Genomic DNA, 21198 nt, shown 5'->3' with positions numbered 1-21198 from the left:
TTATTAGGCAGATGAAACATCACTGTTTGAAATGACGTGATGACATCATCAGAAGCCAGAGAGTTGTTATCGCTTTGATTTTTGAGCAAAGAGGCATGGAGGAAAGAGGGTGGTGCTTCGAGTTTTGTGTGAACCGTTTGGGATTTTGAGGTGTATCTTGTCCATTCATTTTGAAACGAGCCGACCGTCCATATTATTCTACGTGTCCCTCTCGGGTGTTATAAATATCTCATTGGAAGCGAAGAGGGCTTTTCTTCATAAACTCTTGCTCTAGTTTTTCGGCGCTTGTCTCTCTTAACTTCCCCAAATCTCCTTAACCATCTTCCATGGTTGCTCAGACTTCCACCGCTGGTCGCAATGAGGAGAAAATCGCTCTTCTTTGGCCAATTCGCTCAAAGATCTGCATCCAGGAGCTCGAGAGGTACTATGAGATCTATGATCTCTCCAAGATAATATTATTAATGCAATAGAAACTCTTATTAGATGCACAACAGAAAATTACATTACATAGAAAAAGAGGTAACTCCTAGCCTTATTTAAGTAATAAATTAAAAACATAAAAAAGTATCACATATATGAAATTAACATTTGTTGAAAAAAAAAATCAAAGTATATATTTCTAGAAGTTTGTGTTGATCATTGAAAATAAATTTAACTTTTTTGTGAAGTTAGACGAGAAGATAAAAGATAAGCGAGACCCAGGAAAGATAATAGCATAAGACATTTTAGCTTTAGCCTGATATCACAATAGATGTCAACAATAAAGACACTACTCTGTAATTACATAGGAAAAATGTAAAGGTGAAGAATGATTGTTTTCGGCTCAATAAAAAAAAAAAAAAACAGAAGGAATAAAAGACAATGTTTTCTGAATATTTTATAGAATAATTTATTTTTTGAGTAAAATCAGAAATCTTTAGAAGGATTTTCAAAAACTTTTTTAGTACTTGTATATGCTTATGTGGATACTTTTATCATATAAAAATGTACTCGAGTTAACATTAATTTTTAGCTTATAAATTTTTATGGAGTCTATCAATGATTAGGGATAAACTCTATACTCTCTTTTGTGTCATATAGCCCGCTTTTAATAAATCATATTGTCTTGTTGGTTTTAATTGTTCATCTTTATTTAATAATGCTATTTTCAACTATTTTTCACTCTTGCAACACTATACTTTCTCAAGTCAAGCTTAGTTTCATGATAATTCAAATAACATGAAATTTAAATTGACTTTAGATTATATTTGTTTCGTATCTATTCAATTATAACATAAAAATTTAAATTGGGTGTAGCTCATTCAAATAAACATCAAAGAAAATAAATAATTATGACATTAAAGTTAGAGACACCAGTGAGAAAAAACTATCAAACTAAAATTGAGAAATGAATGGAGGTCGCCGCCTCCGTCAAAGGTCACTGTCGCCGTCAGGGCTCGTCAATCTTGCAATTTGCCGTCGGATCACCCTCAAAAAACCCTAATTGTTCCTCCCCAAATCGGACCCTGCCGCCTCTCCTGTCTCGTTTCAAAAATCCTAATACCCCCATCAAAGGAATGTGCTTCCCCTTCAACCTTACCAAGCTTTGCCCTCAACTCTAGGTCCATCGTTTTCCCTAGAACTTCTGTGTTTAAAACCCAGGTAATTATACTTTAATATTTTCTCTAAGAAACAGTAGTCTGTCATTTGAGAACACTAGTAGAAAATCCTACATTCTATAATTGTTCCTCCCCAAATCGGACCCTGCCGCCTCTCCTGTCTCGTTTCAAAAATCCTAATACCCCCATCAAAGGAATGTGCTTCCCCTTCAACCTTACCAAGCTTTGCCCTCAACTCTAGGTCCATCGTTTTCCCTAGAACTTCTGTGTTTAAAACGCAAGTAATCATACTTTAATATTTTCTCTAAGAAACAATACTTTTTTCTTAGTAAAGTTTCAATTTTTTGGATGCCCATGTTGCTCGATCTCAATAACTTGGATTGTAGCATTCGATTAGCTAGTTGCTCTACTGATTTCTGTATGCTTAATAATATTTCCCCACCATTTTGTGTGATTATTTTAGGCGGTGAGAATCATTCGGAGCGCAAGTGAGGGGAGCACGACAGTTGCAGATAATGATGCAAATGGTATGCTGTGAATGATTCGAAGTTGGAGTAGTAGTTTATTTGCAAAATTTCTTAAAATGTTTCATATATATGTTACCAGAACTTATATAAACTTATTAAGTTTATTGATTATATTAAGTATTATCTGGGTTTAAAAGAGCATGTGACTATAGCTGTTAACAAGAATATTGTATTGCATCGAAGAAGGAGCAATGCTGATCGTTATCCTATTCAAATGTTATCTGTTTTGTTTGGTAGTCGAGATTCTGTAATTGAAGGATGACATATTCAAGACTCACACTTTAAGAGTCGAAATAAGAATTTTTTTGTTTATGTTCTTCCCCGGGAGTACAGGTCGTATATGTGGGGTCGAAAAATTGATGTTGGATTGATTCTCTTGTTTTAAAAAATAGGTTCGATCACTTGGTACGAAACCCTTACAATCACTCACACTCTCTCTCGATTACAGAGGAAGAGAAGATTAATTCAGCTTCTCTTTTGTTTAAGGTGGGTTCTTGGTGGCGAAATGATGCTTCCCCCGATGCTTGAGTCGAGATCAGCTTCTCTTTTGTTTAAGGTGGGTTCTTGGTGGCGAAATGATGCTTCCCCCGATGCTTGAGTCGAGATTGCCTCCCGTTGATGATCAGAACAAGATTGCTGAAGCTTCTCACGTTCGTTAGACTGCTAGAATCGAGGTTCGAATTCTAGATCTATACGTAGGAGCTTTGACCTCTGATGATTGCCAAAAGTCTAAAAGTTCGAACCGCCAGCCCCCTCTCCATAGCAGCTTGCGGCTATTTATAGAGCTTTAGCACGTAATTGACGTGCTACAATCATGGGGTCGTGGGCGTAATTGATGCGCTGAAATTGTGGAGTCGTGGCATAATTGATTCCTTGAATCTAGCCCACGTGGCTGACTGGGTCTTCGTGGTCGTTACATCCTGATTTAATGTGGGTGACGAACTTCACTGCTTTGGCAAGCCTCGTCCTTGATGTCGAGCCTCACTACGTGGTGAGCCTCGTCTTTGATGTCGAGCCTCGCTGCGTGGCGAGCCTCGTGAGCTTCTTTAATAATGAGCTTCGTCTTCACTGACGAGCTTTAAATCTGATGACAAGCTTTGTTTTCATTGACGAACTTCACCTCCGATGATGAACTCCGAACCTCGTATCCAATGACGAGCTTCAAACCTCGTTTCCAATGACAAGCTTCGTCTCTTGTATTCAACGACAAGCTTTGTTATTTGAGACGAGGTCCGTCATTGTAATGACTCTCGTCATGCTCGTTATGAGCTTCGACGCTCTAAGGCCAAATAATTAGCCGATGATCTATGAAGATCCATGAGAGTGGAGGAGAGATAGGTTTTTTTCACTAGCCTTTCAGTCTCCTCCTTCTTTTCATGTTGATCATGCCTATTTATAGGCTTAGGGCCATTATGGAGTGAGTTAATGGGTTTTAACTCCCCTTATAATGAGGGAGTTAGTAGTTATTAACTTTCATTTAAATGAGGTCATTAACTCTCCTTAAATGGGTGAGTTAGTAGTCATTAACTCTCCTTAAATGAGTAAGTTATTGGTCATTAACCCTCCTTAAATGTAGCCTCTGAAAACTATGACAGACGAGGTTTGGCTATGTACGAGGTCCATCAATAATGGCAACGACGAACTTCGTCTTCAATGACGAACTTTATTTCTGGACGAACCTCATCTTCAATGACGAACTTCATTTCTGGGCGAACTTCGTCTTCAATGACGAAGTTCTTCCTTTGAGAGTAAAGTGTCGTTTGACGAGGTTCGTTTGCGGATGGACTTCGTCTTCAATGACGTTCATCATCATGATGGGCTTCGTTGGCTGAGATGAGATTCATTATGATGACGAGCCTCGTCATGCTTGTAGCAAGGTTCAACCTTGCTTTATTCCTTGGCATTTTTTTAGTGTCTACAAGACCCTCTTCAAAGTTTTCAGACCCAAATTGGGTTGTATGGGGTCTGAAATACTTTGAACCTTCTCGACTATGACGAGCTTGATTTGCATGACAAGCTTGGATGCTTTGGGATGAGCTTGGCCTCTTGGTGAGTTTGGCCTCTTGGTGAGCTTGGCCTCTTAGCGAGCTTCGACGCTTCGCGGTGATCCTCATCGTTTCAGATGAACTTCGTCGTTTTGAGCCTCGACACTTCGAGACGAGTTTCGGCTACTTGATGAGTCTCATCGTTCTGTGCAAACTTCGTTAGACCCATGTGGGGCTGTCAATCAAGACTTAGGATTTTTAGCAAACCCTCAGCTATCAACAGACTTGATGTGTCTTTACCAACTGCCGTTTGAGTTGGACTAGCCATGCTTTTACCCTTAGCATAGTAAGTTGTCAAAGAATTTCTCTTAGGTTCAATGCTAAGATTTTCCTCTTTCCTTAGCCCTTTTTAAGGCCTTAGATCAGATGCATGATAACAAAGCTTAAGCTCATCATATGGTAGGCTTGTTGCAGGAAAATGAATGTCATTTGTAAAAATGACAACGTTGGGATGATCATGTCGTTTAGTGACTTAGGAGTATAACGATAATGAAGAAAACAAAGGCACATCACTTGGTAGGCTAATGTTAGAAAACGAACGTCATTTGGGGAAATGATGACGTTAGGAAGATCATGTCGTTCAGTGACTTAAGAGTATGGCGACGATGATGAGAACAAAGGCACATCACTTGGTAGGTCAATGTTGGAAAACGAACGTCATTTGGGGAAACGACGACGTTAGGATAATCATGTCATTCAGTGACTTAGGAGTATAACGATAATGAAGAAAACAAAGACACATCACTTGGTAGGCCAATGTTGGAAAACGAACGTCATTTGGGAAAATGATGACATTAGGATAATTATGTCGTTCAGTGACTTAAGAGTATAATGACTGCGATTAAAATAGCGACACATCGCATGGTAAGCCACTATTTACGATCATTCTAAGGATATAGAATGTTCGAAAAAGACCAAATAGTAAATCATCGTATGGTAGATCACTATCTTGATCGAGAGACAAGTAGGTGTTTATCGCATGGTAGAACACGACTTGACGAGGGTTAAGAATTGACTATCCGAGGTAATCATTAACGTGATAGTTTTGTGGATCTGTCATCCTATTGGAGAGGATTGGAGAGAGAATTTAGAGGAAGTGATTATCAGAGGTAATCATTAACATGATAGTTTTGTCATCCCGTCATCCTATTGGAGATGATTGACGAGGGAATTTGGAGGAAGTGACTATTAGAGGTAATTATTAACATGATAGTATCTTGGTAAGGGGTCAGATGCTCACGTCTGACTTCAGACTCACCTTGGAGTTGATTTATGACGAGCTTTGGGTCGTCATGGCTTCATCAGAGAGAAAGCTTAAGGTAGTACATGGTTTTGTAGAGAAACCACGACTAACCCCACTCCAACGATAGCTGTAAATCAGGATTGAAGGGTAAAGACTCCTGCATCCAATAAGGCTTGGATCTTATCCTTCAAGGTATAGCATTGAGAGGTGGGATGATGAACCATCATGTGGTATGCACAATAGTTGGTTTCATCCATTCTCGACATCTCAGGTCGTATCGATTCTGGGAGCTTGATCTTTTTCGCCTTGATCAAGGATTTGAGTATCAGGACGACTTGCTCATCTGGGAAGTCGTACTTCTGTTGAAAGCGGCTATCCGAAGATTTGCCCTTCTGCTTTGATGAAGATTCAGGAGTGAGGTTGTCTTGGTCATCACCTCCTTGAAAATCACATGGCTCTTCAGCATCTAGCCTATTGAGCATGCTTTCGACCTGTTCTCCTTGGCGAACAAGCTCTTTCCAAGTTCGGGTCTTCACCGCTCCAATCTTGGATAAAATATGGATCGAGAGATTACTGCGACACATCTCGATCAACGTACTTTTAGAGACTTGATCACGGCAATGCAGCGAACGATTTCTAAATCTCTTGACAAAGTTACTAACAGACTCTGTCTTCTTCTGCTTTTCAACTAGCAGGGTGGCCGTAGATACTTCTATGTCATCGTCGAAGAATCTGGCCAAAAAGAGCCTTTCCATGTCCTTCCAGCAAGTGATGGATTCATGCTCCAGTCATCGAACTGCAGAAGGCTGAGTGGCTTAAACTTTGGAGGATAGGGAACGTCGTCCCATTCGACAGGGTATGGCCTGACGACCCCCAGTTCTCTGAAGTTTCTCTGAAGCTTCAAAGCCTCAAGCTGCTTCTGGAAATCGTCCAACTTATGATCTCGGTCATTCTTATGCGGGTTGGACTCAGCTTTGGATGATTCAGAGTGAATATCAGAAATATTTTCTTCCTCATCTTCTGCATTATCGCCATCTTGATTTCGACGGCTAGATTCCCTAGCACTGGGTGAAGGTCGTTGGTGCCTTGATCCTGAGGATTCGACGGTAGCTTTCTTCTTCTTTTCCTTGAGGAGTTTGTCCACCATATCCTCCAAGCGTCTGATAAACTCCTGTTGTTGGAGGATGGTTGATTGTTGCTCTTCCACCTGCCTCGCCAGGTCCTCCTCACTTCCGGCCATGTGAGCACTTGCTTGTTCACTTTGATCTGTGTTGGAAGGATGAGAGGTTGCAATAGCTGAGTTTTCAGGCTCTTCCTCAACCTCATCTATGATGCCTGCTAATCGACGGTAATCAAACGAGATCACCATACCAATACGAGTACGAGTGTGTTGATACACTCCCTGTCCTTCGACAAGCATTTCGCCTAGTCCTGGAGAGTATTCAGGATCAGAAAATTCAGAAGAATAAGCCGAAGCTTTACTCTTGCCCTTGCTGACCATGTTAATCGTCACTTCAATGTGGCAATTCTTGGGTGCTTGTTTCTTGGGGCGAAAGCATCTTCTTCTTGATGATGAGACCATTGACGGTTCAGTTAACCGTTCGAAGACTGAAGGCTTATGAGTTGACTCCCCACATGAACATTGGGAAAGTACTGCAGAAATGAGTATCTCACAGCAGTAATAAGGTTGCATTTGGCTCATGCTGCGCTTGCGCGTGAGATAATCCCGAAGGTCACCAGCTGGACAACCCCCAGTCGACTCCGTCATCTTGGTTTTACCCAAGTGAGACCCTCTGAATGATAGAGGTTGACAAACTTGGGTAGACTGACGAACTCCATCATTCATGTGACGACATTCGTTGGTAGAACGAGCTCGACACTTGTGCCTTCTCAGTTGGCTCTTAACTTGAGGTTCGTTTTCTTCACGAACGTCAGTATGAACCCCTTGTTGAAACTGTTGAACCTCTTAGCCTACTCGGGTGCAAGGGTGAGGTCCGTCATTCGGACGTTCCTCATTCACCTGACCCTCGTCAGACTTGTTGATCTTAGGTTGATTAACCCTCGGTTGATAATGAAAACCGTCTAGCGAGACCAAAGCTTGAGCTTTGCGGCGAGCTTGGTTCTGACGTTGACGTTGTCGAGCGCGTCTCGACAATGAGCTAGTAGAAACCTTTGCCTCAATCGAAGCTGAGCGAGGTTCGTCATCAAAAGCCATAATTTGGCTAGTAGAAGCCGAAGTTCGGCTAGGTTACTTGACAACCCATTTCTTAGTCTGACGGCTAGTTTCTAGAGCCTCCTCTTTGAGGGGCTTGGACTTTTCCTCGAGACTAACTCGAGTTGAATCATCAGAAGCCACTTGGGTTGAAGTCTCATACGAGACTCGATGACACTTACGTGCCTTCGTGGGACTAGACTTACCAGAGGAAAGAAAATCCTCATATTTGGACTGGTCAAATTCGATGACCAGAGTCTCGACATCCGTTCCCACAGCAATCTTGTCTGATTACGCCACCACCATCTCGCCGGAGAGAATAGCTGCTCCCACTGTGGTCACAATCGTCTGTAGGGTCGAAAAATTGATGTTGGATTGATTCTCATGTTTTAAGAAATGGGTTCGATCACTTGGTACGAAACCCTTACAATCACTCACACTCTCTCTCGATTACAGAGGAAGAGAAGATTAATTCAGTTTCTCTTTTGTTTAAGGTGGGTTCTTGGTGACGAAAGGATGCTTCCCCCGATGCTTAAGTCGAGATTGCCTCCCGTTGATGATCAGAACAAGATTGCTGAAGCTTCTCACGTTCATTAGACTGCTAGAATCGAGGTTTGAATTCTAGATCTATACGTAGGAGCTTTGATCTCTGATGATTGCCAAAAGTCTAAATGTCCGAACTGCCAGCCCCCTCTCCATAGCTGCTTGCGGCTATTTATAGAACTTTAGCACGTAATTGACTTGCTACAATCATGGGGTCATGGGCGAAACTGATGCGCTGATATTGTGGAGTCGTGGCGTAACTGACTCCTTAAATCTAGCCCACGTGGCTGACTGGGTCTTCGTGGTCGTTACAGCCTGATTTAATGTGGGTGACGAACTTCACTGCTTTGGCGAACCTTGTCCTTGATGTCGAGCCTCACTGCGTGGTGAGCCTCGTCTTTGATGTCGAGCCTCGCTGTATGGCGAGCCTTGTGAGCTTCTTTAATAATGAGCTTCGTCTTCACTGACGAGCTTTAAATCTGATGACAAGCTTTGTTTTCATTAACGAACTTCACCTCCGATGATGGTCTTCACTGACGAGCTTTAAATCTGATGACAAGCTTTGTTTTCATTAACGAACTTCACCTCCGATGATGAACTCCGAACCTCGTATCCAATGATGAGCTTCGAACCTCATTTCCAATGACGAGCTTCGTCTCTTGTATGCAACGACAAGCTTTGTTGTTTGAGATGAGGTCCGTCATTGTAATGACTCTCGTCATGCTCGTTATGAGCTTCGACGCTCTAAGACCAAATGATTAGCCGATGATCTATGAAGATCCATGAGAGTGGAGGAGAGAGAGGCTTTTTTCACTAGCCTCTTAATCTCCTCTTTCTTTCCATGTTGATCATGCTTATTTATAGGCTTAGGGTCATTATGGAGTGAGTTAATGTGCTTTAACTCCCCTTATAATGAGGGAGCTAGTGGTCATTAACTTTCATTTAAATGAGATCATTAACTCTCCTTAAATGGGTGAGTTAGTTGTCCTCTCCCTAAATGAGTGAGTTATTAGTCATTAACTCTCCTTAAATGTAGCCTCTGAAAACTATGACAGACGAGGTTCGGCTATGTACGAGGTCCATCAATAATGGCAACGGCGAACTTCGTCTTCAATGACGAACTTCATTTCTAGACGAACATCATCTTCAATGACAAACTTCATTTTTGGGCGAACTTCGTCTTCAATGACGAAGTTCGTCCTTTGAGAGTAAAGTGTCGTTTGACGAGGTTCGTTTGCAGATGGACTTCGTCTTCAATGACGTTCATCATCATGATGGGCTACGTTGACTGAGATGAGATTCATATGATGACGAATCTCGTCATGTTGGGTTTTGGGCTCCCTTCCTATGTGGAGAAAGGCCCAAAATGTGTAAGCCCATTTTGTCTCACTTATTTTTAAGTGGAGAGAGGTCATATTAGGGTTTTTTTTTTTGAAGAGAATAGAGGTCTGATAGCAAATCCGTGTACCCACCAGACAGCTGCCGCAAAAATCACGATAGAGGATTCGTTCACCGTTGGATCGGGCTGAAATTTGTGCAGCAGGTTCAGGACGTGTGGTTCTTCATTCTCACCGTTCGGATTTTCAAGACGAGGTCTGAGGTGAGAGATCTTGGCTTCTCACAGTGGCTTTGTTTTGGGGTATTTTCATCATCTTGTTTCTCTTTTGCAAGCATTGGTGCTTGGTGGTTCTTTGGTTGATTGTTAGCACGGTTTGTGTGCTTGTTGGAGACTCTATTGTACCCTTATTTGATCATAGTGGAGCTATTTCTTTGGTCTGGACGACCCGTGGTTTTTTCCCTTGTTTTAAGGGGTTTTCCACGTTAAAATCTTGGTGTCTCTTTTGTGTTTGTGTTGTTCTATTTGCTGCCCTATATTTGGTGTTGCTCCTCAGAGATTCTTGCAAGTAAGGGGAATTTGTTTCCGTTGCGTATTGCATTGTTGTTCCCCTATCAGAGTGGTATCAGAGCTACTTGGTTTGGGGCATTTTGACTTGCTTGAATGATGGAGGCAAATACAAAGATGATTTGTTTGAATGGCACTAATTATCATTTGTGGAAGGGCAAGATGAAGGATCTGCTATTTGTGAAGAATATGCATCTTCCTGTTTTTGCTACTCAGAAGCCAGATGCCAAGTCGGATGAAGAATGGGATTTTGAAAATCAACAGGTGTGTGGTTTTATTCGGCAATTTGTAGAAGATAATGTTTATAATCATATTGCAAATGAGACACATGCAAAATCTTTATGGGCGAAGATAGAGTCCTTGTATGCCTCTAAATCAGGGAATAATAAATTATACTTGCTGAAGAACTTTACTAGTTTGAGGTACAAGGAGGGGACTTCCATTTCAGATCACTTGAATGAATTTCAAGGGCTCCTTGATCAGATGCAGGAATGGGTATCAAGTTTGATGATGAGCTTTTGGGACTATTTCTATTGTTATCTCTACCAGAGTCTTGGGAGACATTTCGGGTTTCTATCACGAGCTCAGCCCCTAATGGTGTTGTTTCTTTGGAAATGGCAAAGGGTAGTGTTCTTAATGAGGAGATGAGAAGGAAGGTACAGGGTTCTTCATCTCAGTCCGAGGTGCTTGTCACTGAAAATAGGGGGATAAGTCTAAGAAAAGAACCGAAGGGTGGTAGAGAGAAGAGCAGGAGAAAGTCCAAGTCTCGATACAAGAGTGTGGAGTGTCATTATTGTCACAAAACAGGGCACATACAGAAGAATTGTTTTATGCGGAAAAGGGAGAACAAAAGCAAGAAGGGTAAGCAGAAAGAGAGGGATCATGATGATGATGATCGTGTCACTACTGCTACTAGTGATGATCTTGTTATTCTCCGTGACCATGAGTCTGTTAATCTTGTATCAGATGAGAGCATGTGGATAATTGATAGTGGTGCTACATTGCATGTTACACCGCGGATGAAGTTCTTTACATCTTATACTTCAGGTGACTTTGGAGTGTTGAAGATGGGTAATGATGGTGTGTCTAAGGTGATTGGTGTTGGTGATGTTTGCTTGCAAACCAACATGGGAATGCAGTTGTTGCTTAAAGGAGTCAAACATGCTCCGGATGTCCGCTTTAATTTGATCTCTGTGCAATTGCTTGATGAGGATGGTTATGATAATCACTTTGGTTCTGGAAAGTGGAAACTCAGCAAAGGTAACTTGGTTATTGCTAGAGGGGAGAAAATTTCTAAACTGTATTGGACAAAAGCTTTGGTTGCTAAAGACAGTGTGAATGCTGTGGATATGGAGGCATCTTTGTGGCATCGAAGGCTTAGTCATATAAGTGAAAAAGGGTTAAATTGCTTAGCCAAAAAGGATGTGCTTTCAGGATTGAAGAGTGCAAAGTTGGAGAAGTGTTCTCATTGCATGGCTGGTAAACAGACTAGAGTATCTTTCAAGAAGCATCCTCCCTCAAGGAAGTCAGAGTTGCTTCAGTTGGTGCATTCTGATGTGTGTGGCCCATTGAAGGTAAAATCCTTTAGTGGTGCACTCTACTTTGTTACCTTTATTGATGATTGTTCCAGGAAACTATGGGTCTATGCTTTGAAGACAAAAGACCAAGTGCTGGAGAAGTTCAAACAGTTTCAGGCTTTGGTTGAGAGACAGTCAGGCAAGAAACTGAAATGCATTCGTACTGACAATGGTGGTGAATATTGTGGACCCTTTGATGTCTATTGCAAGCAGCAAGGTATTGCACATGAAAAGACTCCTCCTAAAACTCCTCAGTTGAATGGTTTAGCAGAGAGGATGAACAGGACATTGATCGAGAGAGTGAGATGTATGCTTTCTGAAGCTAAGTTGCCCAAGTATTACTAGGGTGAGGCACTATACACAGCGGTACATGTTATTAATCTCAGTCCTGCAGTTGCTTTGAACAGTGAGGTGCCAGACAAAATTTGGTTTGGCAAGAATGTCAGGTACGATCACTTGAGAGTCTTTGGATGCAAGGTTTTTGTGCATGTTCCAAAGGATGAAAGATCCAAGTTGGATGCAAAGACAAAGCAGTGTATCTTCATTGGTTATGGTCAGGATGAATTTGGTTACAGGTTGTATGATCCTGTTGAGAAAAAGCTTGTCAGAAGTCGTGATGTAGAGTTTATGGAAGATCAAACCATTGAAGACATTGTTAAGGTGGAGAATACTACACCCAAGAAAGATAGAAATTTGTTTGATGTTGATCCAGTTCGGTTGCCTGTTCATAATTTGGATACTATTGATGGTAATGTCCAGAATGGTGAGCCACATGATTATGTTAATGATCAGCAACTTGGAGATGAGTTAGATGTTCCAGGTGATGATGATGAAGAGGAACATGAGATGTTACAGGATGAGAATCTTGGTGATGCTCCCGAACCACCTCAAGCCCAACTCAGGAGGTCTAACAGGCAGAGACAACCATCTACAAGGTATCATTCTGATGAGTATGTAACCTTGACTGATGAGGGAGAACCTGAGTGTTTTGAAGAGGCCATGGAGACTGAAGAAAAACAAAAGTGGCTGGATGCAATGCTAGATGAAATGAAATCTTTGTATGATAATCACACTTATGATTTGGTGAAGTTGCCTAAAGGCAAGAGGGCCTTGGAAAACAGGTGGATTTATAGGGTGAAACATGAGAGTAACTCTACATCTCCGAGGTATAAAGCCAGATTAGTGGTGAAAGGCTTCCGTCAAAGAAAGGGTGTTGATTTTAATGAGATTTTCTCCAGTGGTAAAGATGTCATCCATTAGAACTGTGTTGAGTTTGTCTGCTACTCTTGATTTGGAGGTAGAGCAAATGGATGTGAAAACAGCTTTTCTTCATGGTAATTTGGAGGAAGAGATTTACATGAAGCAACCTGATGGTTTTCAAGTTGAAGGCAAGGAAGACTATGTATGTAGGTTGAGAAAGAGCTTATATGGTTTGAAGCAGGCTCCGAGGCAGTGGTATAAGAAGTTTGAGTCAGTTATGTGTGACCAAGGATATAAGAAGACAACTTCTGACCATTGTGTCTTTGTTAGAAAGTTTTCTACCGATGACTTCATTATCCTGTTATTATATGTTGATGACATGCTTATTGTTGGGAAAAATATTTCCAGGATTGACAGGTTAAAGAAGCAATTGGGCGAGTCATTTGCCATGAAAGACATGGGAGCTGCTAAACAAATCCTTGGTATAAGAATCATGCGTGACAGAAAGGAGAAGAAGCTATGGCTATCACAAGAATACTATGTAAAAAGGGTGTTGCAGAGATTCCAGATGGAACATGCCAAGGCGGTAAGCACTCCTCTTGCTACTCATTTCAAGCTGAGTGCTAAACAAAGTCCTTCAAATGAAGCTGAGAAATTAGATATGGAACGGGTTCCTTATGCATCTGCTGTGGGTAGTTTGATGTATGCAATGGTATGCACAAGACCAGATATAGCACATGCTGTTGGTACAGTCAGTAGATTTTTGTCTAATCCAGGTAGAGAGCACTGGAATGCTGTGAAATGGATTTTGAGATATCTTTGTGGTACCGCTGGTATGAGGCTTTGTTTTGGAGGTGATAAGCCTACTTTGGTGGGATACTCGGACTCTGATATGGCTGGAGACATTGATTCCAGGAAGTCCACTTCAGGCTATATGATTAGATTTGCAGGGGGAGCTGTGGCTTGGCAGTCTAAGTTGCACAGGAAGTCCACTTCAGGCTATATGATTAGATTTGCAGGGGGAGCTGTGGCTTGGCAGTCTAAGTTGCAAAAGTGTGTAGCATTGTCCACTACTGAAGCAGAGTTCATTGCCATTACCGAAGCATGCAAGGAGTTGCTATGGCTGAAGAAATTCTTGCAGGAGCTTGGTTTTGTTCAAGACAAATATTTGTTGTTTGTTGATAGTCAGAGTGCTATTCATCTTGGTAAGAATCCAACCTTCCATTCCAGATCCAAACATATTGATGTGAGGTATCATTGGATACGTGATGCTTTGGATGCTAAGCTGTTGGAGTTGGCTAAAGTTCATACTGATGATAATGGTGCTGATATGATGACTAAAGCACTACCAAGAGGGAAGTTTGAAACTTGTTGTGATATCGCCGGTTTGGCGGTTATCTCCACATAGTTGTGAGGGGGAGATTTGTTGGGTTTTGGGCTCCCTTCCTATGTGGAGAAAGGCCCAAAATGTGTAAGCCCATTTTGTCTCACTTATTTTTAAGTGGAGAGAGGTCATATTAGGGTTTTTTTTTTTTTTTGAAGAGAATAGAGGTCTGATAGCAAATCCGTGTACCCACCAGACAGCTGCCGCAAAAATCACGATAGAGGATTCGTTCACCGTTGGATCGGGCTGAAATTTGTGCAGCAGGTTCAGGACGTGTGGTTCTTCATTCTCACCGTTCGGATTTTCAAGACGAGGTCTGAGGTGAGAGATCTTGGCTTCTCACAGTGGCTTTGTTTTGGGGTATTTTCATCATCTTGTTTCTCTTTTGCAAGCATTGGTGCTTGGTGGTTCTTTGGTTGATTGTTAGCACGGTTTGTGTGCTTGTTGGAGACTCTATTGTACCCTTATTTGATCATAGTGGAGCTATTTCTTTGGTCTGGACGACCCGTGGTTTTTTCCCTTGTTTTAAGGGGTTTTCCACGTTAAAATCTTGGTGTCTCTTTTGTGTTTGTGTTGTTCTATTTGCTGCCCTATATTTGGTGTTGCTCCTCAGAGATTCTTGCAAGTAAGGGGAATTTATTTCCGTTGCGTATTGCATTGTTGTTCCCCTATCACGTCATGCTTGTAGCAAGGTTCAACCTTGCTTTATTCCTTGGCATTTTTTTAGTGTCTACAGTATCCTCTGCTTGACTAGTGTTCACATGCCTAACTTTGTGAAAATCATCAAGTCGTGCATTTTTCTTCCTAGAGAATTTAAAGATGCATTATATTGTTCATGACCTTGAGATTTAGCAGATAGGCCATGGAAAACATCAGATGCTAGACTTGTTCTTGAAGATGGTTCCATATGGAGAGCCAAATCATTTGGTGCTTCCAGAACACAAGTCGGTGAAGTGGTGTTCAACACATCTTTGACTGGGTACTGAACTATCTGATTTTTGCTTTGAACACAAGTCGGTGAAGTGGTGTTCAACACATCTTTGACTGGGTACTGAACTATCTGATTTTTGCTTTCTTCATATTGTGAGAAATTTTCTTCATAGTGTTATATATGAATATTTTAATGTAGGTATCAAGAAATTTTAACGGACCCCAGCTATGCCGGTCAATTTGTCTTAATGACAAACACTCACATTGGGAACACGGGTGTCAATATTGGTATATAAGTCATATTTTGTTGGGAAAAGGTTTGCTAAAATGGAAATTCATACTGCTCGCTCCATTTAATAATCATCAACAATTGATGCCACTGACTAATTCTGTTGGTTTCCATGGTTTTGTTTGCCTATCCCTTTAATATTAAGACGTTACTGCTTCAATTATCTAGCTTCTTTGATTCTTTAGCATGGCAGTTTAGAATAAACTAATAGTTTTCCCCTTTCCCCAGTGGCAAGACCATTGAACTTGATGATGTCACTTTTCATCAGTGTGTAAATCTAACGAGGTTCAACTCAGAAAAGACAGTCCAACTTTGTGCCTCCGGATGGTGAATTTGAATTGATGAAGTAATTCTTTCAACCTTTCTTATAATTAAGATTGCTTTTGTGCTAGTGTCGCATCGTGCTTTCATGATTCTATGCTTTGAGTTCGGCTCCTACCAATGGGGTTGCTACTTTTTCCTGCATTTCCTTTCCTGATAATACTGTATGCAGTACTGAGTGATATATAAACCTTTGAGGAGGGTTGTATGTTGATCATATTTTAGATACTTTCCTTGTTGAATGGGGAATAAAGGATACATGGATAAATTAGTGTAGATACTAGCATACATGGAAACCACCTCCATATGAAACATATATGCATTGTATTGACTATTTGTGCTTTTTGATCTAGCTTTTGAAGCTTTTGTTGTCATGTTTCATAGATGCCATCCCCACCTATTTTAGCACTGAGACAGGCCTCTATCAGTCTTTCTTTGTTGCATTCTGTTTGGGCATAACTGTTTAGCTTGTCCTTATCAGCCATGTACCAATTTATGGTGTGTTTTACAAGCTAAGCAAGAATAAATTTGTCGGAGTTTAAGCTATAAGGTTCAGAACACATTCTTAAGTTATTTTGAACCTTCTATTTGGTAGTTGGACTTTATTTTGAATCTTTTGAACCTTATACATGGAAACCTGATAATTTATGGTGTGTTTTACACATCTTTTATTTGCTCATTTTTACCCAAGTGAGCTGACAACGTATACCCACTATTCTGCACGTCTTCAGCAACAAAGTGCTAATGATCAGCCAGTGGTAAACACCATAGCTGAAGAGCGAGATGATAATGTGATGTCAGATATTAATCAGGAGCCTCCTCCAGGTATACAAAACATTATATACATAGATTTTGAGAATTAAATATACGTATGTGTTACGTTCTTAATAAAAAATATGTCAAAGGTACAACCAAAAAGGTGCGAGGGAAGACAAGAGGAGTGAATGCAGATAAGGTGTTCTCCCAATTGAATTCTAAAATACATGTGACTCTGACTAAAGAAAATGGTAGACCTACGGGCCCTTATGCTGAGATGTTTGCAAATGAAATTGGTTACACAATTTGAAACTACGCCCCTACTGAATGTGGAAAAATGGAAGAAGATTGAAAAAGCAGATGTGGAGAACTTGATCAAAAGAATGCAAGTTAGTGATGATTTGTTTTGCTAAAGGCATTATATTGGTTGCTTTGATTTGTTATATTTAGTTTGACATGAAATTATGCATGTGCAGAATAAGTTTGAATTTGACATGTCACTCCCTTGGGTTCAGAGATATGTAATTACAACATGTCAGATCGTATATTGTAATTTTCGCTATAAGTTGAAGAAACATTTTGAGCAGTTTTCAACAATTGAGGCAATTGAAAACAAACATGAAGCTGTCAAGACTCAGGAAGAATAAGAGTTTCTTTACACTCATTTTTCTAGTGAAAAGTTTAAGGTACAATATCTTTTTTTTTTATTTTTCTCCACGTATTACATTTTTTCTTTTTTCATTTACTTCTTTCTAACTGTATGTCTTAAAAATTTTAGATTCGCTCAGAGAAGAATGTTCTTAATAGGTCAAAGTTGACATATCACCACAAAGCTGGGTCAATGTTCTTAATAGGTCAAAGTTGACATATCACCACAAAGCTGGGTCAAAATCATTTATGTCACACCAAGAGCAAATTGTAAGACACTTTTTAGTTTTGCTTATAAATTTGTAACTTAATTATGTACATATATATGCTGAAAAAGAAAATATGTTTGAATGCAATAGGCAGCACAGACTGGAGAGATGCAAGGTGTAATTAATCGTTTTGAAACAGAGTATAGAAGCACAAAAAAGGATGAGACTTGGGAGCAAAGGTAAAATGGGTAAGTAACGTGTCAATGATGCATGCTTTTATAATATTTTAAGAATATAGGTGAAACTGATATTACTGTTCTAAAAAGGATTATATTGATTAGGTTGTAATTGAGAAGTTGCATATGATTGAACTAGATATATTTTTTTACTTATAGGATCAATTGATAAAGATGCGAACAGATACCACTCAACCTGATGGAACTCGAACAATGACAGATGAGGAAATTTGTGCAAAAGTTCTCAAAGTCAAATCAGGCTACATTAAGGGCTGTGGTTTTGGCCCTAGACCATCACCATTAAGGTTCTCTCGTTCTTCGATGAGTAAAATGTCTGAAAAGAATAAAAAGTTGCAAGAATAGCTTCAAGAGACCCAACAACTTGTAGGAACTCAACAACAAAAGATCGACGCGCAAAATAAGGTAATCCAAAGATTAGAGGAGCAAGCCAAAAAGTTTGAGGAGTTTATGACTAATTTTTCCAGGAAACATCCATCAGCTTAGTATTCTTAGTGAACTTAAACTTGGAGAAATGTTTCTTTGATCGTGTTGCATTTGTTATTGCTTTAGACTAGCATTGTTACTTATGGTAGAAGCTTGCTTGCTTTATTTATTTTAATTATTTTGATGTACTGTGGTGACAATTGATGACAATTATTTATATTTTGAGTGTTTTTCTCGTAATAGCATTATTATTGAAGAAATAAAATTTCCTCATTATAAGTATACTGCTTACGTCGTCAAAAGAATATTTCATCGTTATAGAGTATACTGCTTACGTCGACAAAAACATATTTTCTCGCTATAGTGATACAACCTATAATAGCAAAAATAATTTTTCTCGCTATAGACCATATAACCTATATCGACAAATGTAAATTTCCTCGTAATTAAATTTTTTTAGCGAGGAATATGGGATACAGCCTACAATGACAAATTTAAATTTCCTCGTCTTTGAGTCCCTTTACTGAGAAACTGTTTTCACGAGAAAAAGATACATATAATAAAGAAAATTAATTTCCTCGTTAAAGATTTACCTTTGGTGAGGAACAGTTTCCTCGCTGAAAGATACTTACAACGACGAAAATAGTTTTTTATTACTTTTATTATATATAAATTAAATATTATTCACGTATCATTGCCGAGGAAACTGTAGTTTAGCGATGAAAAAGGTATGAGATTAGGTGAGGAAAAATATCGATGCTAAAGAGTAACAACGAGAAAAGAATATATTCACCGCGAAAAGGATTTCGCGAGAAATTATAGTATTCCTCGCAGAAACTTTTCTTAACCACCCTACCGCGAGGAAATGCTAACCAAAGTTTTTTCCTCACCAACACACTACAGCGAGGAAATCTCGACTTTCAACGACAAACTTGTTCCTCGCGGATTAGCTTTTCTGTTGCAGTGCATATTTTAGATTTCAATGTCAATTGTAATATTTACACATAGGTGTTGGTTTAAATAAATTTCATGTATGGGCTTAACTTATATGATCCTACTTTAACCGGATTAGATAATTTAAATTTTTTTAACACCCAAACTCTTCCACAAAATCAAAAGATAATAGCAACGTTATAGCTATATATTCACATGACCACAGATATCTTAAAAATGAATAAAGAAAACCACACGAACAAAAACCGTATTAATTACCCACACGCACCCGCTATTTTTCAAAACAACTCTTCTCAATCTCTATCTATAACATATACACATACCAAATTAAGCTGTTGGAGTTTGTCCTCACCACCTACACCATTGATCACCCTGTATTTTTCCGTTGTACTTAATTTGTATACCATTCATTGCAACGAGGACTCACATGGGCCCAACAAAAATAATAATGTATTAGGCCTTGTAGTTAGTTAATAATGAGATCATATCATTATAAACAAACTAAGTAAAGATTAATAATTCTTAAAAATGTACTATGTTCCCCTAACTTTCACTGCAAACTTGTTAGTTGCTTATTTCTGGCCCCAATAGATTTTTAAAATTAATCATCCATTTCATAAATTTTCTAAAAATATTAAATAAATTTTATGGTAAATATAATAATCCATGTTTATAGATTTTAACTCAAAATGAATCTGCCTTATTTTATAGTAAGAAACTAATTAAAAAAATTTATTTTGATATTTAACCATGTGCATTGCACGCGCATAAGAACTAGTATATATATATATATACTATATATACTATAGCTATATTATGAGGAATGATCGGTATGCTTCTTACACAAGACGGGTCCAGGTACCAAGCCACATAATTTTTGTGCTTTGGTAGTGAGGTGCACAATCCCCTCATCTCATTCAAATGGGGGATCCACATTCACGATGGGCTTGAGGAGTTGCTATTGGATATGAACCATTTGAATGTGTTGGTAGGGGATTATGCTACGCTCCACTCTACCAAGCCATCAACTTTTTTGTGTGCTTTGGTACCAAGCATACTCATTCTCTCTCTCTCTCTTTCTCTCATTGCTATATATATTATATATAATATATACTATATTATTATTATATATAAATATATCATATGTTAGCGAATATTTTGGTATGCTTGTATCAAGGCTCACAAAAGAGTTTTTCATTTATATTATGCTTGGTCCGTCGATTGGTAGTGATGTGTCACATCCCCTTCCACTCGATCTATATGGGTACACATTACTAGATGTGTAGTGGTGAGTGGATGAGACTGTAATACTACCAAGCACAAAATTTGTGTTTGGTACTACCATTCTTCACCTTTATATATATAGACTGAGAGGGCTTGGATGATCGTGCTCGCCCTAAGACCTACTGTGCATTCATCTCATCCGCTCCATCTACTTTGAGTAGCATAATAGTTAGCGTGTACAAATTTTCAAAAAAACGACCCTTTTTGGCGTTTTTAATGTCAAAAACAAGTCGGTTTTGTGAATATTATACAAAAACGACCTGTTTCAGCCTAGGGGCTTGAAAACAGCGTTCGGTTTTTGTAATATTTTTTCTTTGTGGCAAATTCACGGGAGTTGAACTCCCGTGAAGTTTTTCTCATAACAAAACTTCACGGGAGTTGAACTCCCGTGAAGTTTGGGAATTTTTTTTTTAAAAACCGACCCAGTTTCAACCAACTGGGTCGGTTTTTATAAATAAGATTGAAATGGGTCGTTTTTTGCAATTAAAATCCCAAAGTGGTCGGTTTTGAAAATTTGTCCATAATAGTTAGTTGTTGTATTTTTGCAAAAAAAACCCTCCACTCTCAACTTTCTCTCTCCCTCCCGTGATCTGCTCTCTCTTCCCCCAAAAACCATCAGCTCCATTTTTCTCTCTCTCTCTCTCTCTCAAACAAACTCAAATCTGAAATCCCCCACCTCCTCTCTCTAGAGGCGACGACCCCAACACCACAACGGCGCCATCTCCTCCGCGCCCGCCTCCTTGGCCGAGACCTAACGGCGCCCGCCTCCTTGGCCGTGACCCCAACGCCGCTCCGCTCCCGCCTCCTTGGCCGCGACCCCAAAGCCGCCATATCCTCCGCGCCCGCCTCCTTGGCCGTGACCCAACGCCGCCATCTCCTCCGCGCCCGCCTCCTT

General features: G+C 39.8%; 1 protein-coding gene across 1 annotated transcript; it reads left to right on the top strand.

Moving 5' to 3' along the window:
- LOC109838345 (carbamoyl-phosphate synthase small chain, chloroplastic-like) lies at positions 327 to 15673 on the top strand. Its single transcript, XM_020406796.1, has 5 exons — positions 327 to 421; positions 1398 to 1641; positions 2062 to 2125; positions 15085 to 15211; positions 15362 to 15673. Exons 1-5 carry the CDS (start codon positions 327 to 329, stop codon positions 15456 to 15458), a joined length of 627 nt encoding a protein of 208 aa, XP_020262385.1. The 3' UTR covers positions 15459 to 15673.

This window comes from Asparagus officinalis, chromosome 4 (assembly GCF_001876935.1).
Source record: "Asparagus officinalis chromosome 4, Aspof.V1, whole genome shotgun sequence".
In the NCBI taxonomy this organism is placed as follows: Eukaryota; Viridiplantae; Streptophyta; class Magnoliopsida; order Asparagales; family Asparagaceae; genus Asparagus; species Asparagus officinalis.
The sequence above is the reverse complement of the archived record's forward strand: the minus strand, read 5'-3'. Positions and strand labels throughout refer to the sequence as shown.